The sequence below is a fragment of the Macaca nemestrina genome, chromosome 14 (genome assembly GCF_043159975.1).
Source record: "Macaca nemestrina isolate mMacNem1 chromosome 14, mMacNem.hap1, whole genome shotgun sequence".
NCBI lineage: Eukaryota > Metazoa > Chordata > Mammalia > Primates > Cercopithecidae > Macaca > Macaca nemestrina.
The window spans coordinates 106,304,482-106,327,435 of record NC_092138.1 but is presented as its reverse complement, the minus strand read 5'-3'; the positions used below and the strand labels follow the sequence as shown (position 1 = coordinate 106,327,435).

At 55.6% G+C, this 22,954-nt stretch overlaps 1 protein-coding gene across 9 annotated transcripts in view; it reads right to left on the bottom strand.

Annotated features, from left to right (window-relative positions):
• The window catches only part of LOC105463902 (NIMA related kinase 6), a 103,588-nt gene that overhangs the window by 47,153 nt on the left and 33,481 nt on the right, over positions 1-22,954 (bottom strand). For 6 of the 9 annotated variants that reach the window (XR_011612858.1, XM_071078311.1, XM_024787384.2 and 3 more), the window contains one exon: positions 10,449-10,567. Coding sequence is in view for 8 of the 9 variants with exons in the window: in XM_071078311.1 (XP_070934412.1) it covers positions 10,449-10,538 (90 nt within the window). In the remaining variant the exon portion in view is untranslated. Of the gene's footprint in view, positions 1-10,448; positions 10,568-18,268; positions 18,286-19,412; positions 19,582-20,293; positions 20,422-22,954 lie in introns of those variants that run through there. The other 3 variants (XM_011711318.2, XM_011711316.3, XM_071078312.1) reach the window with 3 other exon arrangements.

Below are 22,954 nucleotides of genomic sequence, written 5' to 3'. Positions count from 1 at the left end.
ACGCAGGTTAATATTTGTAGCTTTGGCCAGATGTGGTGGCTCATGCCTGTAATCCCAGCACACTGGGAGGCTGAGGCAGGCGGATCACTTGAGGTCAGGAGTTCGAGACCAGCCTGGCCAACATGGCAAAACTCCGTCTCCACTAAAAATACAAAAATTAGCTGGGTGTGGTGGCACATGCCTAGAATTCCAGCTACTCGGGAGACTGAGGCACGAGAATTGCTTGAACCCAGGAGGCAGAGGTTGCAGTGAGCAGAGATTATGCCACTGCACTCCAGCCTGGGTAATGGAGACTCTGTCCCCCACTCAAAAAAATGTGCGGCCTTACACACTGAGCCCATGCTTTAAATAAACTACTTTTTTAGGGTGCCGGGAAGAAACTAGAGCTCCACGAAGACTCAGCAGGGGCCAGCGTTGGAACACGTGATCCTGCGCTGGGACCTCCCCAGGGATGGAGCCTCCAGGTGAGGCCGCAGTGGCCAGGAGGGCCCCGGGACATCTGTGCAGTGAGCTCTCAGGAAAAGGCAGGAGGGGGCGCCAACCCTGGGCCAGGGAAGGAGGAGACAGACAAGGGGAGAGGATGCCACATCTCTGGGCTGCCCTATGGTGAGATGGGCCCTGTTGTGTCTCCATTTGCCCGATGAGGAAACTGAGGCCCAGAGGGCCCAGCCATGCCCACATCACCCAGCTCCATGCCACTGCCCCAACTGAAGCAGGAACCAGCAGTTCAACTTTCTAGCATGAAATGGGTCTTTGCTGAGGGTCACACTGAGCTGGGTGCTGCACCAGGTGTCTTTGGGCGTCAGCACCCTGGCGGAAGGAATCAAGACCAAACCGAGAACTACAGGACTGGTCCTTCTGACAGCTGCTTCCCTACCCGGAAACACCAGGAACTGCTGGCTGGACCACCTGGGTCTCAGCCTGAGATGGCTGCGGAGCAGGGGCACGTTCCCTGGGCAGGTCTAAGCTGGGTCCATCGACTTCTCCTCCGTCCTTCTCCCAGGGTGCCTGAGGGGAACCTGGTTATGTGGTGATCCCTACTCTGGGACCCTGAATCATGACTTAATGAGAAACAGAAAGTCACTGGAAAAGCAGGGAAAAAAGTAAAGTGAAAATGTTTCTTCCAGGCCGGGCGCGGTGGCTCACGCCTGTAATCCCAGCACTTTGGGAGGCCGAGGTGGGCGGATCACTTGAGGTCAGGAGTTTGAGACCAACCTGGCCAAAAAATGCTTGTAAAACTACGAAAATTAGCTGGGGGTGGTGGTGTGTGCCTGTAAATCCCAGCCACTAGGGAGGCCGAGGCAGGAGAATTGCCTGAGCCTGGGAGGCGGAGGTTGCAGTTGGCTGAGATCGTGCCACTGCACTCCAGCCCGGGCGACAGTGAGATTCCACCTCAAAAAAAAGAAAATCTCTCTTCCAGATTTGGCTGAGGGAACTCTACAGAACACCCTCCTGTGGGAGTGAGTGATGGGAGTCCAGGCCTCACGGCACACAGCAAGGTGAGGGCTGGGCCAACCTTGACTTTGAAGCCTCGAGGCCTAATTACCTCTCATGGTGGGTCCTGCTGGGGGACCCGACCTGGAGGGCTGCTGGAAGAGGAAGATGATGGTTTTTTTTTTTTTTTATACTTTAAGTTCTAGGGTACATGTGCATAACGTGCAGGTTTGTTACATATGTATACTTGTGCCATGTTGGTGTGTTGCACCCATCAACTCGTCAGCACCCATCAACTCGTCATTTACATCAGGTATAACTCCCAGTGCAATCCCTCCCCCCTCCCCCCTCCCCGTGATAGGCCCCTTCCCGAGTCCAAGTGATCTCATTGTTCAGTTCCCACCTATGAGTGGGAACATGCGGTGTCTGGTTTTCTGTTCTTGCGACAGTTGGCTGAGAATGATGGTTTCCAGCTGCATCCATGTCCCTACAAAGGACACAAACTCATCCTTTTTTATGGCTGCACAGTATTCCATGGTGTATATGTGCCACATTTTCTTAATCCAGTCTGTCACTGATGGACATCTGGGTTGATTCCAAGTCTTTGCTATTGTGAATAGTGCTGCAATAAACATACGTGTGCATGTGTCTTTATAGCAGCCTGATTTATAATCCTTTGGGTATATACCCAGAAATGGGATGGCTGGGTCATATGGTACTTCTAGTTCTTCACCAAGTGCCAATGTCTGTTGGGTAAATACACCTGTACACGGAGCGCAAACCTAAGAAGAGCAGGCATCCCTGAGTGCCTACTGCATGCTGGGCTGTGTGCAGACACCACCCATGCGCCAACTCTTTGGGTACTCAGAACCACCCTATAAGTAGGCCTCACTGCTGTCCCCATTTCAGGAATCTGAGGCTTGGAGGGGTAGCAGTGACCTGTTCTGATCAGGCAGCGAAGAACAGCAGAGCTGGGATGTGACCCCAGGACTGGGGACTGTGGTGCCCAAGCCCTTGCTCCATATGGGGTGGGCTCTCAGCTCAGATCTCTTCTCGGCTTTTCGCTCAAGACCCCCTGAGCGGCCAGAACTGCCACTTCCTGCTCCAGCCTCCATTCTTTCAGTTACCTGAGCCCTGACCCATGCCCCGCTACCAGCCTCTTCAAAAGCGGGCCCGTCTAGTCCCTTCCACGTCCTCTGCACTGAGGCTCTGACCTGCCCAGAGCAACTGCTTGGAGCATGTTTGTGGAATGACACATGGAATGCGCCCGACACGACCTGGCGCACAGTGGGACTCTGTGACTCAGACGCCATCACCTCTAGGAATGCAGCTGAAATCACACACCCTCAGAAATAGCCAGGGCAGCTTTCTGAGCACTCAGAGGAATCGCACGTACTCATAAAAATAACCATGAGGTGGTGCGCATTAGACGCCTACTATGTGCCAGCTTCCAGCTGCTTAGCCAGCTCTATGTCTCCAAACTCCTAACAGCTTCATGAAGCAAGAGTTATGAATCCCATCTCGCAAACCAGGAAACAGGCTGGAACTCCCTGTCAGATCTAGAGGCAGCTGCACCGCCAGTGATGGGGGTAGGCTCCCTCCCCTCCTGGGCCTCAGTTTCCCCCAGACACAGTGAAGGGTTTAGAGGAAGTGATCCCAGAGGGTCTTTGCCCTGGGGAGACCAGGCTTCTCACTGTGACTAGTGGGAGTCTGGCCGGGGTTCCCAACACTGCCCGTCCTGGGAGGCTACACTGTGCAGCTCCACAGTGGGGTCAAAGCTCCTAGTGGATGTGGGTGGAGGTGGCTGAGGCTCCAGCTGTTCACATGCATATGGATGACCCAGATTTGCATTTCTTGTCACAGCCCATCCAACCCAATTAGAGGCCAGCTCCTCTGGTGGGGCAGCTTCCTAGATGGCAGCACGTGTGTTAGGGGCATGGTCCAGCAGGCTCTGGGACACCACTGCACTCCCAGGGCTGCCATGGGACCCTGTTCCCAGGGTGGCCTCTGCTCAGGTGTGGGGCACCTCAGGACACCAGTCTCCTGGGGGCAGCTGCCTGGGTGGCAGAGTCCTGGCCCTGACGCACCTGGGGGTTCTCAGCAGAAGGGAAAGGGTGAACTGTATTCTTGGCCTGGAAGGCCTGGCTGCTCTCTGTTGCCACCTCCAAGACCTCCCTCCCCTCCTGGGTCAGCCCCCCGCAAGTTCCACTTTTGCCCCTGCAGCCAAGTGATCCTGGGCTGGTCATCCACACACAGGGACACTGGCTCCAGGATTTCTCTGAGGACTCCGGGAGATGATGTTGGTGATAAGTGTCTGTGCGGCTCTAAACTGCGAGACAGGCATGGCGCTGGCCCCAGAACAGTGTGCCCAGGGTGGCCCCAAATGTGATCACTGCTGACTAATGACCGACCACCTCGATGGTCTTTCAGAAAACTGCTTTTTTTTTTTTTTTTGAGACAGAGTTTTGCTCTTGTTGCCCAGGCTGGAGCACTGTGGCGCAATCTCGGCTCACTGCAATCTCCGCCTCCCGGGTTCAAGCGAGTCTCCTGCCTCAGCCTCCCGAGTAGCTGGGATTACAGGCGACCACCACCACAACTGGCTAAATTTTTTTGTATTTTTGGTAGAGATAGGGTTTCACCATGTTGGCCAGGCTCATCCTGAACGCCTGACCTCAGGTGATCCACCACCCTCGGCCTCCCAAACTGCTGGGATTACAGGCGTGAGCCACCGCACCCAGCCCAGAAAACTGGTTTTTGTTGCTCACTGTCCCTGCTCTGTGTGAAACCCTGTTCTGGCTTCTGGGCAAAATAACACCCCCAACCGCACCCCAGGGCACAAGTTGGCAGAGGGGTAACCACTGCTCTGGCTCTGATGTTGAGACTCCAATGCTGGCGCATGGAGACGGGCTCAAACCTCAATTCCGCCACTTCCTGGCTGTGGGCCTTGGGTGAGCCTTCTGGGCCTCAGTTTCCTCTTCCGTATAGTTGAAATCATAACAGTACCCCCTTCAGGCGGCTGCTGGGGGTTACATGGATGAGTGAATGCAAGCTCTTGGAAGAGGGCCTGGCACTAGGTGCTGGGACATGTCATTCTCCAGCTGCTGTGGTGACGGTGACTGTGCTGCTATCTGTCGAATGGGCCTAGGGGTGGCACCTGCTTCCCTGGGGAGCAGTGGACAAGCCCGCAGGTTCTCGGCTGTTGATATCATCGCCCTGCCGTTCCCACCCCTCGGAGGTCTGCCGACCCGGGGGCTGGCAGTAACCTTGGGGGCTGCAGTTAGGCCGTGGGGCTGACATGCACCTGCGGACAGGTAAAAGACACAACCTTGCGACTCTGTCACCCAGGACCATTTGTCAAGGGACCGTGCTAGGCAAGAGCGGCCCTCAGCCTCCCTTCCAGGGCTGCGCTGTGGGGCAACGCCATAGAGACCACTTTTGACTCCTCGGGCCCCTCCGCCAGGGCGCGGGGGCCCTCTGCTCTCCCACAAAGGCAGAGGAGACGGGTCGAGGGGCTGGGGGACAGGGAGGCTAACCCTGCAGCATCACCACTCACTGTGCTGCCTGTCACCGTGGGCACGAGGCAGGAGGCCTGAGCTGCCTGGGGCAGGCACATGGGATTTGAGAGGAGGAGGATGGAGGGACCACTGGAACAAGGGCCCTGGGGAGCAGCAGGAAACTGGCGAGCAGGAGCCAATGAGACGGCTGAGGTCTCGGAGCCACCACCACCCCAATCCCACCTCCCAAGAAATGTCGCTGGCTTTCTCAGGAAGAGGCAAGGCATGACTGGGAGACTGGGGGGCGGGGACAATGTCTCAGACCACTATAGCTACCCTCACCCAGAAAGCTCTGACAAACCCACGCTCTCTCCTCCAAGTCAGATCAAATTAGGCCACAAACACCCCCCCACCCTGCGCTAATTTGAGTTTAAAATGTTTGAACCACAATCAGCCTCAGCCATAGACAAATCTTTTTTTTTTTTTTTTTAAACAGGAGCATAAAATTACATGCTATAAAGAATAAAAATGCATTCGCCCAATTAATTTTCTGAAATCTCATTAAAAAATTTAGCCTGACTAAGTCAGACTTCTGACCTGAATTTTAATCATCTTTACACTGGATGGGTCTTTTTTCCCTGATATTTGCAATGCATCATTAATTTTAAGGCAACCGTTTCTATGATTTTAAAAAGCACACTTCATCAGGATGACATTTCTTATAAACGAATTTCACCTTTAAAGACATCTGACACCGTGGGTGAGGAACTTCTAATGGATTTGGTAGATGCGTATATAGTGATATATTTTAAATCTGTGTTGCACAAAAGGGCACGATTTACAAAGAGTCCACATTGTCAGACTTCTGAGGCCAGTCCAGCTCAGCTCCTCACGATCCGGCTAACTTCAGACCCAAAGCCAGTCATCCCTTTTGAAGAACCTAGCTGCCCGAAGGGGCACCGTGGGATCCCGCAGGCCTGGACCCAATCCCAACTCTGCCCCCTGATGGCGCGATGGCAGATTTTGACATCAGCTTCCTTCCCTGCAAAATGGAGCATTCAATAAGCAACTCCTCTGAGTCGGCCGGAGTACTAAATGAGATGAGTCCCAGGCACTGGGCCGTTTGTACAACCACCACCATTACTGGCTCAGCTTAGATGTCTGCACCGCACTCCGTGGGCCATTGGCTCATGGGATCAGTGAGCCAATGCCCATCATATGGAAGATTCCTAATAACAAAACCCAAAACGATCTAAATCACTGTGGTTCCCCCAGGACAATTCTCATTAACTGAGTCTGGAAAAGGCTAAGCTTAAACATACGAAAGATGATCTGGAACCAGCTCCGATGACTCACAAGCAAAGACATGAAGGACGAAACCACAAAGAGATCCAGCTGCCACCCCTGACACCCCCTCTCCCTCATCCCTTCCACTACCAAGTGTGGCTGCTTTCCCCTGTAAGTCTCTGGAACCCTCTCTCCCCATGTCCAGCCCCCAGTGCTGCAGCCCCATGAGGCATCATCTCGCCTAGTGAAGAAGGGGTCTCCTCACTCCCTATTTTCACCTTCCTTGAGCCTTGAGCACAAGCCACCAGTGATCTAATCTAGAACCCAACCCAAGCACCCCCTTGCCACCCGAAAACCCATAATGGACTCATCTGCTACAGATTCAATTTCAAATGAGATAGCATGGATTTGAGACCTTCATAAACACTATTCTTTTACCTTATCTAAGCATGGGTATTTCAACACCTTCTCTAACCTGATTGACCATGCACCTTCAGGTCTGGGGCCTCTCTCTGTCCCCCCACAAATTCCTTATCATCCATCTAGCAGAACTGGCCTCCCCATTCTCTGGGCTCTCCCAGCATCTGTCCATCCCTCCCGGGGAGCTTCCACGGAGAGCTTCTCAGTAGACTGGGAACCCCCCCAAGGCAGGCACTGGGCACCTCCCATGGCAGAAACAAAACAAACGCTTGCTGAATTGACAACAGTTAGCAGACACGGAATTTTTTTTTTTTTAATTTTTATTTTTTGCGATGGAGTCTCACTCTGTTGCCCAGGCTGGAGTACAATGGTGCAATCTCGGCTCACTGCAACCTCTGCCTCCCGGGTTGAAGCGATTCTCATGCCTCGGCCTCCCGAGTAGCTGAGATTACAGGTGAGCACCACCACATCCAGCTAATTTTTGTATTTTTAGTAGAGAAGGGGATTCACCATGTTGGCCAGGCTGGTCTTGAACTCCAGACCTCAGGTGATCCACCCACCTTGGCCTCCCAAAGTGCTGGGATTACAGGCATGAGCCACCATGCCTGGCTCCACTAACTTAATTTTAATAGCCGTTGATATTTGGTCATTAAACCTTAACCAACTAGCATCACTGCTTTGGGAAGGTTTTGACAAAGATTTCGGCCCTTGCAATGCACACCTAGAAAGAGCTGACCCCATCCCCTGAAAAGTTCTCTTGGAAGAGCGCCCAAATATAACTGAACTTGGCATATCCCAAGCGGGTTTGCAAAGACTTTCCAGACAGAAGACACATTAGCTGGGGCTTTCTCAGGCAAGAATACCTTCCCCCTTCTTGGAAATTCACGTGATTCATAGTGTGTCGGCTGAGGCTTACACTTCATGCCCAATGAAAGCTCTCTGCAGCAAATTGGTAAAATCTAAAAAGCATGAGGCCTTTTAAGCTTCTTTCCTCAATTCCATTCATTCATTCATTAGAAACCTCTATAAAAGCAAGCATGTTCAGCTTTCCTAAGTATATATGAATTTCATATATGGTTCTGCCGCATTCAGCAAATATTTTTTCACTGCTGCTGGCTCTCAAGGCTAGAAAGCTTCCTGAAAAGAACAAGCCACTAGCCTTGGGCATAGAAGGTTAACAAAAACCACAGTTCCGGTGTTTGTAGTTTCTTTCTTTCTACACTGGGGGTATTATCCAGCTCGGAGGTCTTTAGCTATGAAAACAGAAATGATTTTTAAAATATAAGATCCATGACATAACATTTCCTCAATACCCACGACGTGAGGTGCCGTGTTGGATGTTTACAGTAACTATCTCGCTTAGTCTTCCCAGCCGCCTCATGAGGGAGATAATATTATTATCCCATTTTATAGATGAGGAAACTGAGGCTCAGAGAGGTCGCTTTCCCAGTCTCACTGGCTAATGAGAGATGGAGAGCTGGGTACGGAACCAGCCTGGCCCACATCAAAGCATTCTGAGCCCGGCTCCTTCCTCTGAGGACGGTTTCAGGGAAGCAGCGGTGCCTCCTGCTATTAAGGAAAATGCCTGGCCCATTAATTCAAGGTGTTTCTATGTCCTGAAACAGACGAGACACGGCCAGGATGTCTCCCCAGACAGTGTTACCCCAGGGCTTCAGGAGCGGAGGAGAAAGTCCTCCATTCCCATCCCAACCTGGAGCTGCCGCAGCACATGGGTGGCCTTGCGTCCCCATTCTGCAAACCCAGCCAGATGCTGGTGGGACTGGGGGCATCGTTGCCCGACAGCCGCTGCCCAGAGCCGCCCAGCTCTGAGTAATCGTATCTAATTACACTTAACTATGTCATTACCCTCTCCAACATGTGCGACGAGACGTCGTGAACGCCGCCACCGCAGCCCACCGCCTCTTCGCCTTGTTCGTGAAATAATTACGGGGCCCTCTCCTCTGCCAAATGAGGTTGTAATTAACCCTAATTGCTCGAAATGCAACTGGCTAATTCTGGGAGATTAATCAAGGGGGATTCAATTGTTAGTGAATGACTTAATATGACAAATTGCTACATTACTCGAGGAGGCCCTGCTGCCCCCAGCCATCAGCACCATGTCCTGGTAGACTCTGGACCCACAGTGTCCTGGGGCTTCCCAGCTTTCTGGGATCTGCCTCCCAAAATTCTACCTAGGAAACGGGCCCTTGCATGAGTAAAAATAGCATAGATGCTCCTTGGACCCTCTGCATGCTTGTGTGTATGCATATACACACCCCCCCACCAGAGACACACACAAACGCAGCGTCCACTAGCTCACGTGTCGCCTCTGTGTGAATCTGCAGCATCACTGCCCTCCTTGGGCTGATGTAGCTGTCCACCACGGAGCATGGCTTGGTGATAATGCAAGCACAGGAGAAGGATTTCAGACCTATCTGCCTCCTTAGGCCAGAAGCTTTGTGCAGTGCATAACCTGTACAACTATACATGGCGACCTTGCCATTGAGGTCAAACATCAGCCAATCTAAAGTCTTCCAAGAGGGATGAGGCTTAATAAGAAGCTATGACCAAGACCTCCATGGCTCAGGAGGGTGGCCATCTCTGAGCCTCCCCTGAATTTAGGTCTCACATCCTTTGGACAAAAAGCCAACACCACGTAAGAGAACTTCTCATCATTCTAAGCTGGCCACAGGACCTTCCAGGATCTGGCTTCGGTCAGCCTGTCCAGACAAGCTCTCTGTCCCCTCCAGGCCTTTGCATGCCGCTTCCGTGAGGACGCGTCTCTGGCCCCGGATCAGGTGCCGTGCTGGGCTCCCCAGGCCCGCAAGGTTCTTCTGCTCAGTTCCTTATCTTTCTCTCCCATGAGGCTGTGTGCTGCCTAACAGCAGACCTGAGTGTGTCTTGCACACAGCCCCATCCTACGTGGTTACGCCGCACACGCATCCACAGTTCCTTAACTCAGCGAGCATGCAGGGCCTCTCTGTGCCCGGCGTGGGATGGTGCCACCAGCGAAGCCCCGCTCCAGTGGAGCTCTCTGTCTAGAAAGTGAGGCAGACCCAGGAACTAGTGCCCCAGTGAGATGTATGTGATCACGGCCATCACCCAGGTGTGTGGACAAGGTGTGCGGGCAGCCCCAGAGCAGACAGCAGGGTGGAGGTGGAGGTGTCCCCAGAGGGAGCAGCATTTGCACCGACTTGGAAGAGGGGCCAGGGAGGGAGTGCCAGGCCCGGGCAGCATGGGGTGCATGAGGCAGTTCAGAAACCTAGAAGTCACCTTCAGAAAAGCTCCTGAAGGCTGCCCGGTTCTCCAAGGTATCTACAGAGAGCGTGAGCCAGGTGTTAAGAAGCCAGTGTTCTCCCAAACGCTGAAAGGGACTGAAACACAGTTAAGACCAAAATGGGAGGCAATGTTGGCTCACTGTAAGAAAGAATTTTCTGACTCTCAGGATAGTCAGCCCATTGCTCTGAGTCCCTCGCTGTCCTCAGGGCCTCCACAGAACCCTCTGTACCCTTCCAACCACGCTGATCCCCGAGATAAAGCTGTTCCATCCACTCAGAACACCCAGGGGCATGATTAGGGTCCAGGGTCCCCGCCTAGAGTTTGGCAGAGGAGGCTTCTCTGAGTATTACTGAATTCAATGATGAGCTCACTAGATAGGGTAGTGAGCTCCCCATCACTGGAAGCATTCAAGAAGAGGTTCTGTTTCAGGAAGCTGAAGGGTTTCCACCAGTAGGAGTTTGCACAAAGGAGGCTCAGGGATCTGTATTCCTTGGGGAATCTTCAGTGTGCTGCAGACAAAGGTGAGGGGCTTACCTGCGGGTCAGGAGGGTGCGCAGGCCCCAGGGTGTGGCAGAGGTTGTTGGAACTCCCTCCGTGGGGCATGTGGCCGGGCTGTCCTGCCATCCTGCATGCCAGCCTCACAAGGGCACGAGCTGCAACAGAAAACAGCGGCCTGGTCACTTTCTCTGAGACCCTCAGGAGGAGGAGGGGCTTTTGCTCACTCCATTTTACAGACGCGTGAGCTGAGGTGCAAAGCCGTTTAGTAATTTGCCCACGGCCACCCAGCTCTGAAGTGGCAGGGCTACAACTGGACATCCCCGGGTGACACAGTCGCCCTCTGTTAGACCGTCCTAAGTCACTAGGATTATTCCCACCGGAAGAAGCTCCAGGCAGGTAAACGTCCATCAACAGCCCCCAAGGCCAGGAAGGAAGACACTGGATTCAACCCCACATTTGCTGGAGTCCAAAGGCTTGTTCTTTCCACAGCACTGCCCCTGTTTCTTGAGGAGCCGTTCTGTACCCCTATCCCCCATTGTCACCCTCACCTATACCCACGCTGGCAGCCTGGGTGCTCAGAAGAGAAAGGCCTTGATCAGGCTGCAGACAGCGGCTCTGGGAAGGAGCCCATGTCCTTGTCCTGGCTGGGCCCTGGCACACCACACATGTGACACAGGGAAGGCCAGGGTCAAGAGGTCCTGTTTGCCGTCCTACTTAGACCTCTGTGCAAAGGAACAGCCCCCCTCAGCCTCCAGGGCTTGTGCTGCCCTGGGAGAGTCAGAGACGCTGGTCACAGGTAGTCACAGCAGCCACAGGTCCCTGGTTAAGCACCCACTAGGTGCCCAGTCCTGAGCTCAAGGCCATCGGAGCATCTCCTCCAATATTTTAGCCTCTGGCCTCCACCATCAGACAAGTGCTTCCGGGGCAGGGTCTGAGGTTATGTGCACAGAAGCTACATGACCTAGCCACCGGGATCCTTCCTGATGCCAGGGGAAAAGCCCTCCTCCTCCCTGGGAGGAGAGATCTGCGCTCGCCTCACAAGCATTTCTGCAGCACCTCCTGTATGCCAGGGCTCCCACGTGGTGTGCATGAAAGGCACTAGATCACGCAAGTGGTGAGGCCTCCGTTCCTGGCCGCTGCTCCTCCTCCCCGACAAGCCCTGGATGTCCCCAGGGCACCTCTCGTGTGACCACATCCTAGGCAGAACCCCTTGAGGTCTGGCCTAGGCTCCCAGAGCAGCTCTGCTGTACCCCTGGAGAATCAGAAGTCCTGAGGAACGGAGGGCCCCCCTGCAGTGGCCCTTATTCAACAGCTAAGGGACTGAGCATGAAAGCCAGTCCCCTGTCTCAGGTTGGGGCCCTCTTAAGCTGTGACTCACATCCTAGAGCCCCTGGCGTGGTCAGCGGGTTTTGTCTGAGATGGAACCTTTGGTCCATCTCCTGCCCATTCCTGGCCTTGCCCTCCCTCCTCCCTGAGTGGTTCCCCCAGGGGCACTTCATACATCCCACGCCTACATATCCCCATCTCAGGTTTGGCTTCTGGAGGACCCAGCCGAAGATGTCATCTCTCTCCAGACAGACCCCACCTTCTGCTGTCTCACCTGGTCACCTACGCCCCAGTCAAATTCCAAAACAAGAGTCTTCCCTGAGTCTGCTGGGCCAGCAGCCCTGCCACTCCCTCCCGGGTAGACCCACGCCCCCATTAACACGGGGGTGTTCCAGGAGGTGCGAAAGGCATCAACACCCGCCGGGCTGTCACAGCCAGCTCCAAGAGGTCCGGCCACTGTGTCTCAGGGTACAAGTCACTCTTCCTTCCCCCCTACTGTAGTCTGTTTCCAGCTACAGTGGTTGACCAACCAGATCTCTCAGGCTCAAAGGATGTCCACCAAACCCTAACTCGCCCGCTGAGCTGGGCCTCCCAAGTTGTGCCCTCAAAGGCACCCTGAGGCTCCCCAGAACTTGCAGGCTGGCTCCCAGCACCCTTCTCCCTCTGCATCCTCAGGGCGGCCCAGCTCCCTTCCCTGCCCCACACCTTCCACAGGCTGTTCCGGGGTAAACCTGCTCTCTCAAGATAGATTACAGGACGTGAGAGCACAGGGAAGTGGATGGTATGGACTGTAAAACACGCCCAACTCAGGGTCGGGGGGCCCTCGCTGGCTGCAAGTCCTGCCAAGCCCGGCTCACACAGTCTCCTGCTTGGGCAGCTGCAGAAACTCAACCAACTTTGACCCACAGACTCGGCCATTTGATGTGGTTCATCCCAGTGTGGACAGACCAATCAGCAGGTCTCTTGCTGTCTTTACTCTGTGCACACAGAGCACTGTTAGATCAGTGTTACATGGAGGGGCATTATGGGTGCACCTGCCTCTTCCCTCCCCACCCCTGCCTCTGCCTCAGCACAGGCCTCATCTCCCACCTGGGTCTCCCAGCGCTCAGTGCTCTCCCTGCCAAGCCCTCAAATGCAGATGGGACCGTGGCACCCTCAGTGTCTCCACCATTTGTGCTGAGTTCCTGTACTGGAGAGCAGGTGACATCCCCAGATGACACAGTGGAAGACCCAGGGTATGAAGAGCCCCAGGACAAACAGATAAACACGGAGCACCTTCTCCAGGCATCTTTGTTAGGGGGAAACACGAGAGGGAGCAGAATGTAAAATGCACATGAATTTGAAGATAAAACAGAGCCTCCTGTAGGCTCTGCAGCTGTTTCCAGCTGCAGCCCCAGAACCCCCAAGGTGACATGTTCACTGTCCTCTGCCCTTAGGGAGACCTCCAGGGAAAGGGTGGAGAACTGTCTTCAGTGAGAAGGTTCCACCTTTATCTCAGAAGGCACCAGGCTCGGCCCACAGGTCACCCCTGCGAGACCCACACACACATCGGCTTACCTGCCCACCTGCCCTGGGGCCTCCCATGTACAGGAAACCTTGGCAGTGAATCTCGACCCTGTCACTCACCAGCTGAGACCTTGGGCAAATCCCACTGCGGGGGGAGCCTAGCAGGTACCTGGCGCTGACCGCATTCTCCAACAGCTGTGGCCAGAGGCCATGGTCTGCACACTCTCAGGAGCTCACCTGTGGCCTCACACAGGCAGGGCTCCAGGAGCAGTGCAAGGGGGACCAGGAATAAGAGCTAATAATTGCAGGGCCCTGATCATGCTGGGCCCTGTCCTACACTCTTCACCTCTATTAGCCCATCTGATTTTGTCAACAACCCCATGAGGTAAGGTCTATTATGGTCCCATTTTCCAGATGAGAAAACTGAGGCACGAAAAGGTTAAGAGATTTGCCCGGGTCTCATGGATCACAGGCAAGAGGAGCCAGGACTTGAACCGACAACTGCATCTTTGTCCAAAACTACGGCACTGCACTCCCCACAGGTCTTACACGGCAACACCATCAGCTTTCCAGTCGGCTCCACCCAGAATGGGCCCTCTGTCCACCTGAGAATGGGGCCTGTGCTGCTGATGCACAGGGGTGATCTCAGGGCTGGCGGACCACAAGGGCCCATTTCCCCCACAGGGTCCCCAGGGGCTGGAGCCCCCAGAGACTCTGCCCCACTGACCACAGAAAGCTGATGCAGCACCACTGTCTACACTGCCTTTGCTGCCAAACCCCAGTCATTACAAGCTGCTCTGTCCAGAACCTAATGGAACCTGCGGCACCGTTAGCCTCCAGGGAGGAGCCAGTGGCTGCTGATGTTCCTTGTTCTAGGAAAGCAGCAGCCACGGAGGACTCTGCAAGCCCCTGCTCACTGACAGCCAGAGAGGGTCCCTGCTGAGGGGAAGGAGGCAGGAAGGTGCGGGGGAAAGGAGGAAGGGAGAAAGGAAGGGATGAGGGTTCATGTGAGCCAGGTCTTTCCCATTCACCCTCGGGGCTGTTAGTAGACCCATTTTATGGATGGGGAAACCGAGGCTCAGAGAGAAGAGGCTCGATGCCATTAGGCTAATAAGCTGCAGAGAAAGGATTCAAATCCAGCTCTCAGTGACTCTAAACCCCGTCTTTGTTCCAAGGAACCACTGCCTCTTGGGGCTCTCCATGGGTATTGGATTTTAGGCATTTTGTTCTATTGGTCTACTCCCCAACAGAAACCCAAGCCCTTTGCTCTGGAAATTCCTGCCAGAAACTGCTTCTTAGGGGGCTCAGATGCAGAAAGACCAAGGCAAAGGGTACGTGGAAGGACGAGCCACAGGGAGCAGGGAAAAGACCCTTAGCACATGTGTGCAGGCGCCTCCGGGTAACACTGGGGACTGCCTGTCCCTGGGATCCCGCGGCTCCTGCCAAGCTGCAGAACAATGAGGTAGTGGCTGCCAAGCCCAAGTCAGGGGCCAAAAATCCATGGAATGCAAGACCCAGAGCCGCAGGCCACACTGAACACCACCTCAAAGAGGGCTTTTCTTCTGCCTCAAGCAACGGCCCTGCATTTGCAAGGCACTGTGGATAGCTGCGCAGTGAGGCTTCCCAGCTCCGGTTCCTGGCTTTGAACAACAATAGGCTGCCGCCTGCTGTGTGTCCCCAGGCACCTAGGGACCAGATTGGGAGGAGCCTCAGGGTTCAGTGAGGCTGGTGGGGAGCTGGACTGCGGGGGTCCAGGTCCTGGCCTGGTTTCATCTAACCACGCTGTGTCTCAGTTTCTTCATCTGGAAAATGGGCTAAGAGTCAGATCGTCCTCTTAGGGTCACTGTAAACTCCTTAGCACAGAGCCTGGCACATGGGAAGGGACCTCTGAGGCTTTAGCTATGAGGCTACTTAGCTATTGAAGCTACCCTCGCTGTACAATGGAGAAGTGATCACCTCCATGTGACAGACACGGGGACTGAGGCAGGGACTTGCCCAGGGTCGCTCCTGCCCTGGGTAACGCAGCTGGTAAGTGACAGAGCTGGGGCTGCTGGACCCAAGATGGCCGCTCTATGTCCTACGCTGCATGGCCTCTTTAGGACTGCTCTGGAGCAAACACCTTCATCATCTTCATGAGCCGTGGCTGACGAAGCAAAGCCCACCGCTGTACCGCACCCTGCCCGGCCATGGTGAGGCTCTCACTAATGTGGGCTGTGACCCTAGGGAGACACGAGCACTTGGGTTTAATCCAGGCACCTGCTGGAAGGGATCGGCTGCTGTAATGGGCTGGCTCTGAGGTTCCAAGTGGCCTTTCTGACCAAGGCTGTCATGCGGCCCTTGCCTCTGAATTTTTGGAAACTTCACCTAGGGGAAGTCCCCCCTGTGCCCCCTACTAAATGCCACACTTCATGGAGACTGGTGGCTCATCGTGGCCCGGCCAGTGAAGCACGACCTCAGACACCAGGCGGGCTCTGTCCAAGGACCCCGCTTGGAGCAGGTTTCGGGGCATGAGCTTGCAAGGATCCATGTGTACCGGGGTCCACGGAAGTGCATTCATATACTGGCTCTTAACCTCTCCTTGCTCTGAACCCCGCAGGCGGTAACAGTGTGTGTCCCGCCTGCCTCTTCTGCTCCTGTGTGTGCACGCGCACAGGCATGGTCAGGGGTCAGCTAATGCCCACCAGGCTCTGAGCACAGGCATGGTCTCGTTCTGTCCACTGAAGCAGAGGGTAGAGGTGGCAAAGGAAGTTGTGGCTCCCAGACTGACAGGTGTTGCCAAGCCCAGGGAGAACCACACTCCTGGCCTTGGAGGTCAGCCTTGGCCAGACACTGTACTCCCCCGCAGTTTCCGAGCGAGGCCCCTCCTCTGGGCCTCCAGCCGAGGGGACAGCCTCACACAGGTTGTTTTCCCTAAAGCAGGAAGCCGTCCTTGTGGCTTCGCACTCAGGCACACACAGCTTTCTCTCTGCCCCGAGCGAATGGTACTGGCAGCACCAGTGCCAGCACCAGGGGCGATGTCTGTTGGTCCAGCTGGCTCCTGGTGGCAGGGGCCTAGGATGGATGCCCACTGCTTGGGGCCTTCAGGCAGCCTGCAGAGGCTCCACTGACTGACACGTGCCCCAGGGAGCTGGAGATTGGAGGCTCGGCAAGGACAGCTCACTGCACCTGGCCGCTGGCTGGGTCAAGGCTGGACCGACTTCAACATCAGCCAACATCCACGGGTGAGACGGCATCTCCCAAGAAACCTGCAAAGTGCCATCACCCTTGTTTTGCTGATGAGGAAACTAAGGCTCCAAGGAGAAACATGGTTTTGGCCAAAGTTAAGTCCACACAGTGGAGAGAGCTGCCATTTGAACCTGCTCCTCAGACCAGCCAGACTGAGCAATCACAGAAAGAAACAGCACAAGCCCAGGGGCTGTAAGGAATGCCACGCCCAGGCAGACTGGCTGGCAGGGAGGACCAGAATAACAGCCCCCGCCAACACAGCGTGTACCACGCATGCACCAGGCAGGTGCCCAGTGCTGCGTGTACCTCGTTCACCCTTACAGACACCTAGGCAGGCACCGCTATGTTCCACATTGTTCAGAGGAGAAACCAAAGTTCAGACAGGTTAAGTGGCGGGTGCCAGGTCACACAGCAGGCGGCAGGCAGAACTGACACTCGAAACCAAGTCTGCCTTGGTCCGAACTGCCTTGGAAGAGGGTGTGAATAAATGCCTGAATGAATGAATTCTGGCCCAGAGCTGTGGCGCTGGCGGCTGGGCCCTTCCCCAGCCCCGGCCCCCCTTCTTGTCTGGTCTCAGGATAAGCAGACGTTGCCCATTCATCACTTGACAGGAAGCAGCCTGATCTCAGGCCAGAGTCATGGGGGCCTGTCGAGCTGGAGGGGACAAGCCACAGATGGTGTCTGGTTTCCGGCTGGGTCCTGTGTTCCTTCACGCTCGCCTCAGCCCTCCACCCGCAACGCCATGCATCCCACCCCGATTCTGTAGCTCCATGACCAGCGGAAGCCTGGCTTCTCTACGGTGCAGGGACGCAGGACCATGAGCCACTCCTGGAAGGTGGCCATGCAGACAGGTTCCCCGCTGCCCCCTTCCTCAGGGTGGCGGGGCCTCCCCCAGGGTAGGCCTGCAGGATCAGGAGGCCAGCTGATTGGGGGCCACGTGGTGCCTACCCAGAAACAGGGCCGCTGTAGCCTCCAGGACCCACCCTGGTCTTCATCCAGTCCCACCCATTGTTCCTCCAAATGTCTTCACTCACCCCGGGGCCTCTACCCTGTGCTGGCCTTGTCCCTACAGTCACCTTCAGCCTCCAACTCCCCTCCAGCCCAACCTCCAGCCCGCCATGGAAAGGTTTTCCTAACACACAAGCCTGAACCTGCAGATCTCTCCCGAAACTCCACAGCACAAGGTCCGCACACTGGAGGAAGCCATTCCCTGACCACCTGGCATAAGCCTGCCCTCATGCATTTGCCCCCAATATCCGCCAGGCCCTATATGCAGCCATATTAAATGACCAGCCCCCCTCCCCAGCGACACAGCACCTGGCGCTTCCACGTCATTCCATGCACCAGCCCTGGACTAAAGACCCACTGGTGCCTCTCAATGGGCAAAGTCCCACTCATCTGCCAGGACCGGGTCTCTGGGCCCTCCTTCATCTCAGCACTCCTTTTTTCTTTTTTTTTTTGAGATGGAGTCTTGCTCTGTCACCCAGGCTGGAGTGCAATGGTGCGATCTCTGCTCACTGCAACCTCCGCCTCCTGGGTTCAAGCGATTCTCCTGTCATTTGAACCTGCTTCTCAGAGCAGCCAGAGCAAGCAATTGCAGAAAGAAACTCAGCGCAAGCCCAGGGGCTGGAAGGACGACCACACCCAGGCAGACTGGCTGGCAGGGAGGACCTAACACACTAGTCAGGCTCCCGAGTAGCTGAGATTACAAGCGCACACCACCACGCCCAGCTAATTTTTGTATTTTTAGTAGAGACGGGGTTTCACCATGGTGGTCAGGCTGGTCTCGAACTCCTTACCTCAGGTGATCCTCCTACCTTGGCCTCTCAAAGTGCTGGGATTACAGGCATGAGCCACCACGCCCGGCCATAGTCTTGGCACTTCTTATGGGACCTTGGGGAAGTCCCGTCCCCTCCCTGAGCCTTAAACGTCCCCATCCACAAAGGGGAACAGCCCGAACTGGCAGGGAGGCTGCGAGGACTCTGTGAGTACACACTGGGCATCCAGGGGGCACTCAGGCCCCTTCTTCCCTTTCCCATCTGGTGGTATCTACACAGGTTTCTCCCTAAAGGTGGGCTGTTACGGGCACAAACCGCTTCCTTTGTCACCATGTCTGCCTCCTCGGCCAGCCTTTAAGGGCAGGGACTGACCTTTGTGGTCATCTCTAAACCTCCAGTGCCTCACCCAGGGCCTGGTGAAAAGTGGGCACCCAGGGGGGGTCGGCGGAATGAATCTCTGACCAGTAGGTGGAGGGGGCTCTTCCCATCCCCCTCCTGCAACCCCAAGAAACCTCTGCTGAAGGCTCGGCATCCCTGTGGTCACAGATCAGCCAAAAGTCACCGGCGATTCAAAACCAACTGGGCCACACACTGCAGGGTTCCCAGCGCCTTTTTGAAAATCGAGGAGCACTGCAATCACCTTTCACTTCCTCCTCGGGTAATAAAACCCAATTGTGGAAGAAGAAAATGCAGGAGCTGTAAACATCTTGTCTCTCAGTTAAAAGAGCAACAAGGCATTTTGGCTTCTGCCCAGAAGGTTCTTGACTCTGGGACCTAGTCAAGGCTGGGTTCGCTCCCAGCCTCCCTGAAGACGAAGCTGAGATCTGTTGAGTGCTTCCTCTGTGTCGGGAACTGCAGGCAGCAGCTCAGCATATCCCTGCTGTGAGGTCTGCAAGCCCTCCACTTTCACAGATGAAGAAACTGAGGTGCAGGGAAGTTAAATGGCTTGTCAAGCTCATGCAGCTGAGAAGCAGCATGGCCCGTTTCTGAACTCAGATCCAACCCTCTCCAAAGTCTGCATTTGAATCGTTTGCCTAAGGTGATCCTTTGGAGATCACAATGCAGCTGGGGAAAGCTGCGGTCTCACTCTAGGAGTCCCAGGCCCGCTAGCAGGTCCTTCATCCCAGAGACCCCTGCCTGATTGGGGAAATGATCTTGCTCTCACCTCCAGGCCTTGGCAGGCTCTGCTCCTCCTGCCTGGAATGAGCTGCCTCCCAGCAAACTTCTCTCCTGGGCATCTCCTCCAGGCAGCCTTCCTGGACTCACTCAGTCACTCCCAGCTCCACAGCCTGCTCACCCGTGCTGTCTCTGTCTAATCCTTGTGTCTTCTCTACTTGAACATGGAAATTTCCTTGGGGGTAGAGACTAAACAGCCCCAGCAGGTGGCAGAGGAGAGGCTGGGTAAGGGGCTGCTGACTTAGTACAGAAACACCTGAGGCCAGGAGGGAGAAGCCTGGCCCCCCAGGCCAACTCATGCCAGGGCGGGCCCCTGGGGAGAGCCTAGGGCTTACGGGAAGGGATGAATTTCAAAGCAGAGACTCCTGTCTCAAACCGCAGCTATACCCTGCTGACCGACAGTGGAAGGAGGACCAAGTGGAAGGAGGACCAAGCGGAACAGCCCCGGGGCTGGAGGGCTTTGGTGTTCCCCATCCAGTGGCCTCCATGCAGGGAAAGCTTTCAAGCCCCTGGTCTCCCCTAATTTTGTCTCCTTCCTACAGGCAGGAAGGGGCAGACAAAACCCACCCTGGAGAAAGAAAACTTGCTTTTTCTGCTTCCCTGGAAACTCAGAAGTTCTGGCCAAGCGCGGGGATTACTGAACGTAAAACCAGCCATCAGCAGCCACCCGGTCCCAGGCTAGTGGCAAAGGTCCTGCCAGGCTGGTGGGACTGGCCAAATGGGCAGTGGTGGGTGGCAGAGGTGCAGCCAGGTCGAGGTACTTGGAGCCCCAGCCCTGGAGGTCCCTAGGGCCTGGTTCCCCATCCATCATTGGACACACCCCTGAGAGCAAGCGGCTCCCATAGCAGGAGGCAGAGAAAGTCTGGGTACCTTTTGAAGTGGCTCCTGAGAAGCTCCAGGGAAGGTCTGCTCAGCTCTGGGTTGAGGACGGACATGAGGTGCCGGTGCCTCCAGGGAGCCGGGTGGCCTCTCTGGGCTGGGCTGGGTGCAGGAAGAAGGGCCTCTGTCTCCGCATGGGACTTCCCCTTCCCAAGACTCCAGTCCCCAGACACCGCCAAAAGGAAACTCCCCCACCACGCGCTGCTCTAAAAATAGCTCCGGCTGCCACCTCCAAGGCGAATGGAACTTGTCACAGCCACCACGGAGCCCCCTGCTCACCAGGGACTGGAATCGGATGGCAGTGCCACCCGATTAGACCAGTGTGGGCTCAGGGAGGGATAAGGGTCCTTTCCTTTGGTCCTTGTGCTCGCTCCCCACCTATCCACACCGGGGCCCAGCAAGATGCTGAATAGCATAACTGTTCTTGCTGTTTGTTTATTTATTTGAGATAGAGTTTTGCTCTTGTTGCCCAGGCTGGCGTGCAGCGGCATGATCTTGGCTAACCGCAACCTCCGCCTCCCAGGTTCAAGTGATTCTCCTGCCTCAGCCTCCTGAGTAGTTGGGATTACAGGCGCCCGCCACCACGTCCGGCTAATTTTCTATTTTTAGTAGAGATGGGGTTTCTCCATGTTGGTCAGGCTGGTCTCGAACTCCTGACCTCAGGTGATCTGCTGGCCTCAGCCTCCCAAAGTGCTGAGATTATAGGCGTGAGCCACCGTGCCCAGGTCTTGCTGTCCCTTTAAAAGCTTAACCCTTTCTATTCTCTCCTTTGTAAACTGGGCCCAAATCCTTGGTTGCCCATGAGATGAGAGCCCTGGCAGGTGGCAGTCCTGGTTCAAGTTCTGGCTTAGCCACATCCCAGCTGTGTACACCTGCGTTCTCAGGGGTAAAACAGCGACAATGGTAGTATCTACCGCCCAGGGTGCTGGCGGGTTACAAGACATCGCACGAGTCGAAAGAGCTTAGAGCCAGGCTGGGCACACAGCAGATACCCCATCAATGGGGTTGTTATTTGATTGTTATTGCATCCTTATTCGAGCCCTGCATTCTCCAAAATGAGGGTGCGGATCCAGGATCAGAGGACGCGGAGTGTTCCTGTCTTCCCTTTGGGACCCCAAAACGACGCAGACACAGCTCCTGCTCTTACAGGTCCCTAGGAGCAGGCCCTGGAACCGCTATCCACAAGCTAGAAAGAGCACGAAGCTGCCCAGGAAAAGGACCCACGGCTGCTGCTTCTGGCTGGGCCAGCTTACGGGGAGCTTTGGACAACAGGTAGAAAACCTGAGTGGCCCAGAAGGACCAGTAGGGTTTGGACTAAAGGGGAAGGGGATTCCCAGTAGAAGACACCGTGGGATCAAGGGCACGGAGGCTAGAAAGACCCCCGCCCCACCACCCAGTCTGTGAGAGGAATCTGGGCTCTGCAGGCCAGCCACAGCCCTTGGTCCCCAAGAGGGGCTCTCCGTGGCCAGCGCCTGCTTCCTTCTTCAGAACGTGCCACTTCTGCCCTGGGCAAACCACCCTCGTGCCCCATCTGCAGCTCCACCACCACCGGGACCGACACAGGCATACAGCAGCTGAGGCCCTGGAGGACGCACGAGTGAGATCCTGGCACCGAGGCTCCGCCACCTGCCACACACCTTCCTGCCAGCCGGCCCCAACTGTCGGGCAGATGCCAGGTACCAGCACCCTTGGGGGGGCTGAGGCTGGGCCCAGGCCAGCCGTCCACAGGCCCTGGGGGCTGGACTCCCAGTCAGGACCTGGTGCATGCGGCACCCCTGGAAGAGGTGGCCACAGATCCATGCCCCTACAACCCTGCTAGTGGGCGTTGCCAGCGTCAATTCACAGAGAAGGCTCCAGATAGGCCAGGCCGGGACCTCCTGAGAGTCACCGCGAGCCCCCAGCACCATCTCCATGCAGCTGTGCACAGCTCAGCGCGTCCGAGTGGCGGCGTCTTCTTTACCCAGTCCTACCACCCGTACGGTGTGACAGGGCTGGCACAAAATGACAGCATCTGGGGCCACGCCACGGCAACCCCTGCACCTTCCAGTGTCGCTCTCCTGACCAGGATCCTCACTGAACCCTGGAGTTGGGCTTAGGAAGTATGTGGCCATTTTTAGCTCTGCGGGAGCGGCTTGTGCTCTGAGCTGCTCTGTGTGAGCTCTGGTGGCCCCGGAGTCAGAGCTCGGACTCCTGTAGGGCTGCATGGTCTTGGGAAAGTCACGGGCTATCTCTGGGCCTCAGTTTCCCCACCCGCAACATGGGTGGGCTGGACTCCACAGTCTAGAAGGGCTCTTCTTGTTCAGATGTTTCTTGTATGGTTGCCAGAGGATCTGTGCCTCACTGGGTTGCTCTGAAATTAAGCTGGGGATCCTACATCTCATCACGTGCTCATTTCTGGGCACTAGAAAACCAGATCTTTTCGGTCTGGCATTGCTAAGGGAATTTGTTCTTGGACCCTGGATCAGTTCTGAGCCCTCCAGCCCCTGCACACTGCCCTCCTCATGCACAGTAGCCACAGCCACATGGAGCTGTGGCTTGGATGCCTCCTGGGCTCCCCAACACACAGCCATGGAGGTGTGTGAATGGAGGCATGCACCCAGGGCACCCATCAGTGTCAGGTGCTGGGCCGGATCCTTCAGGGATAGTGGCAGC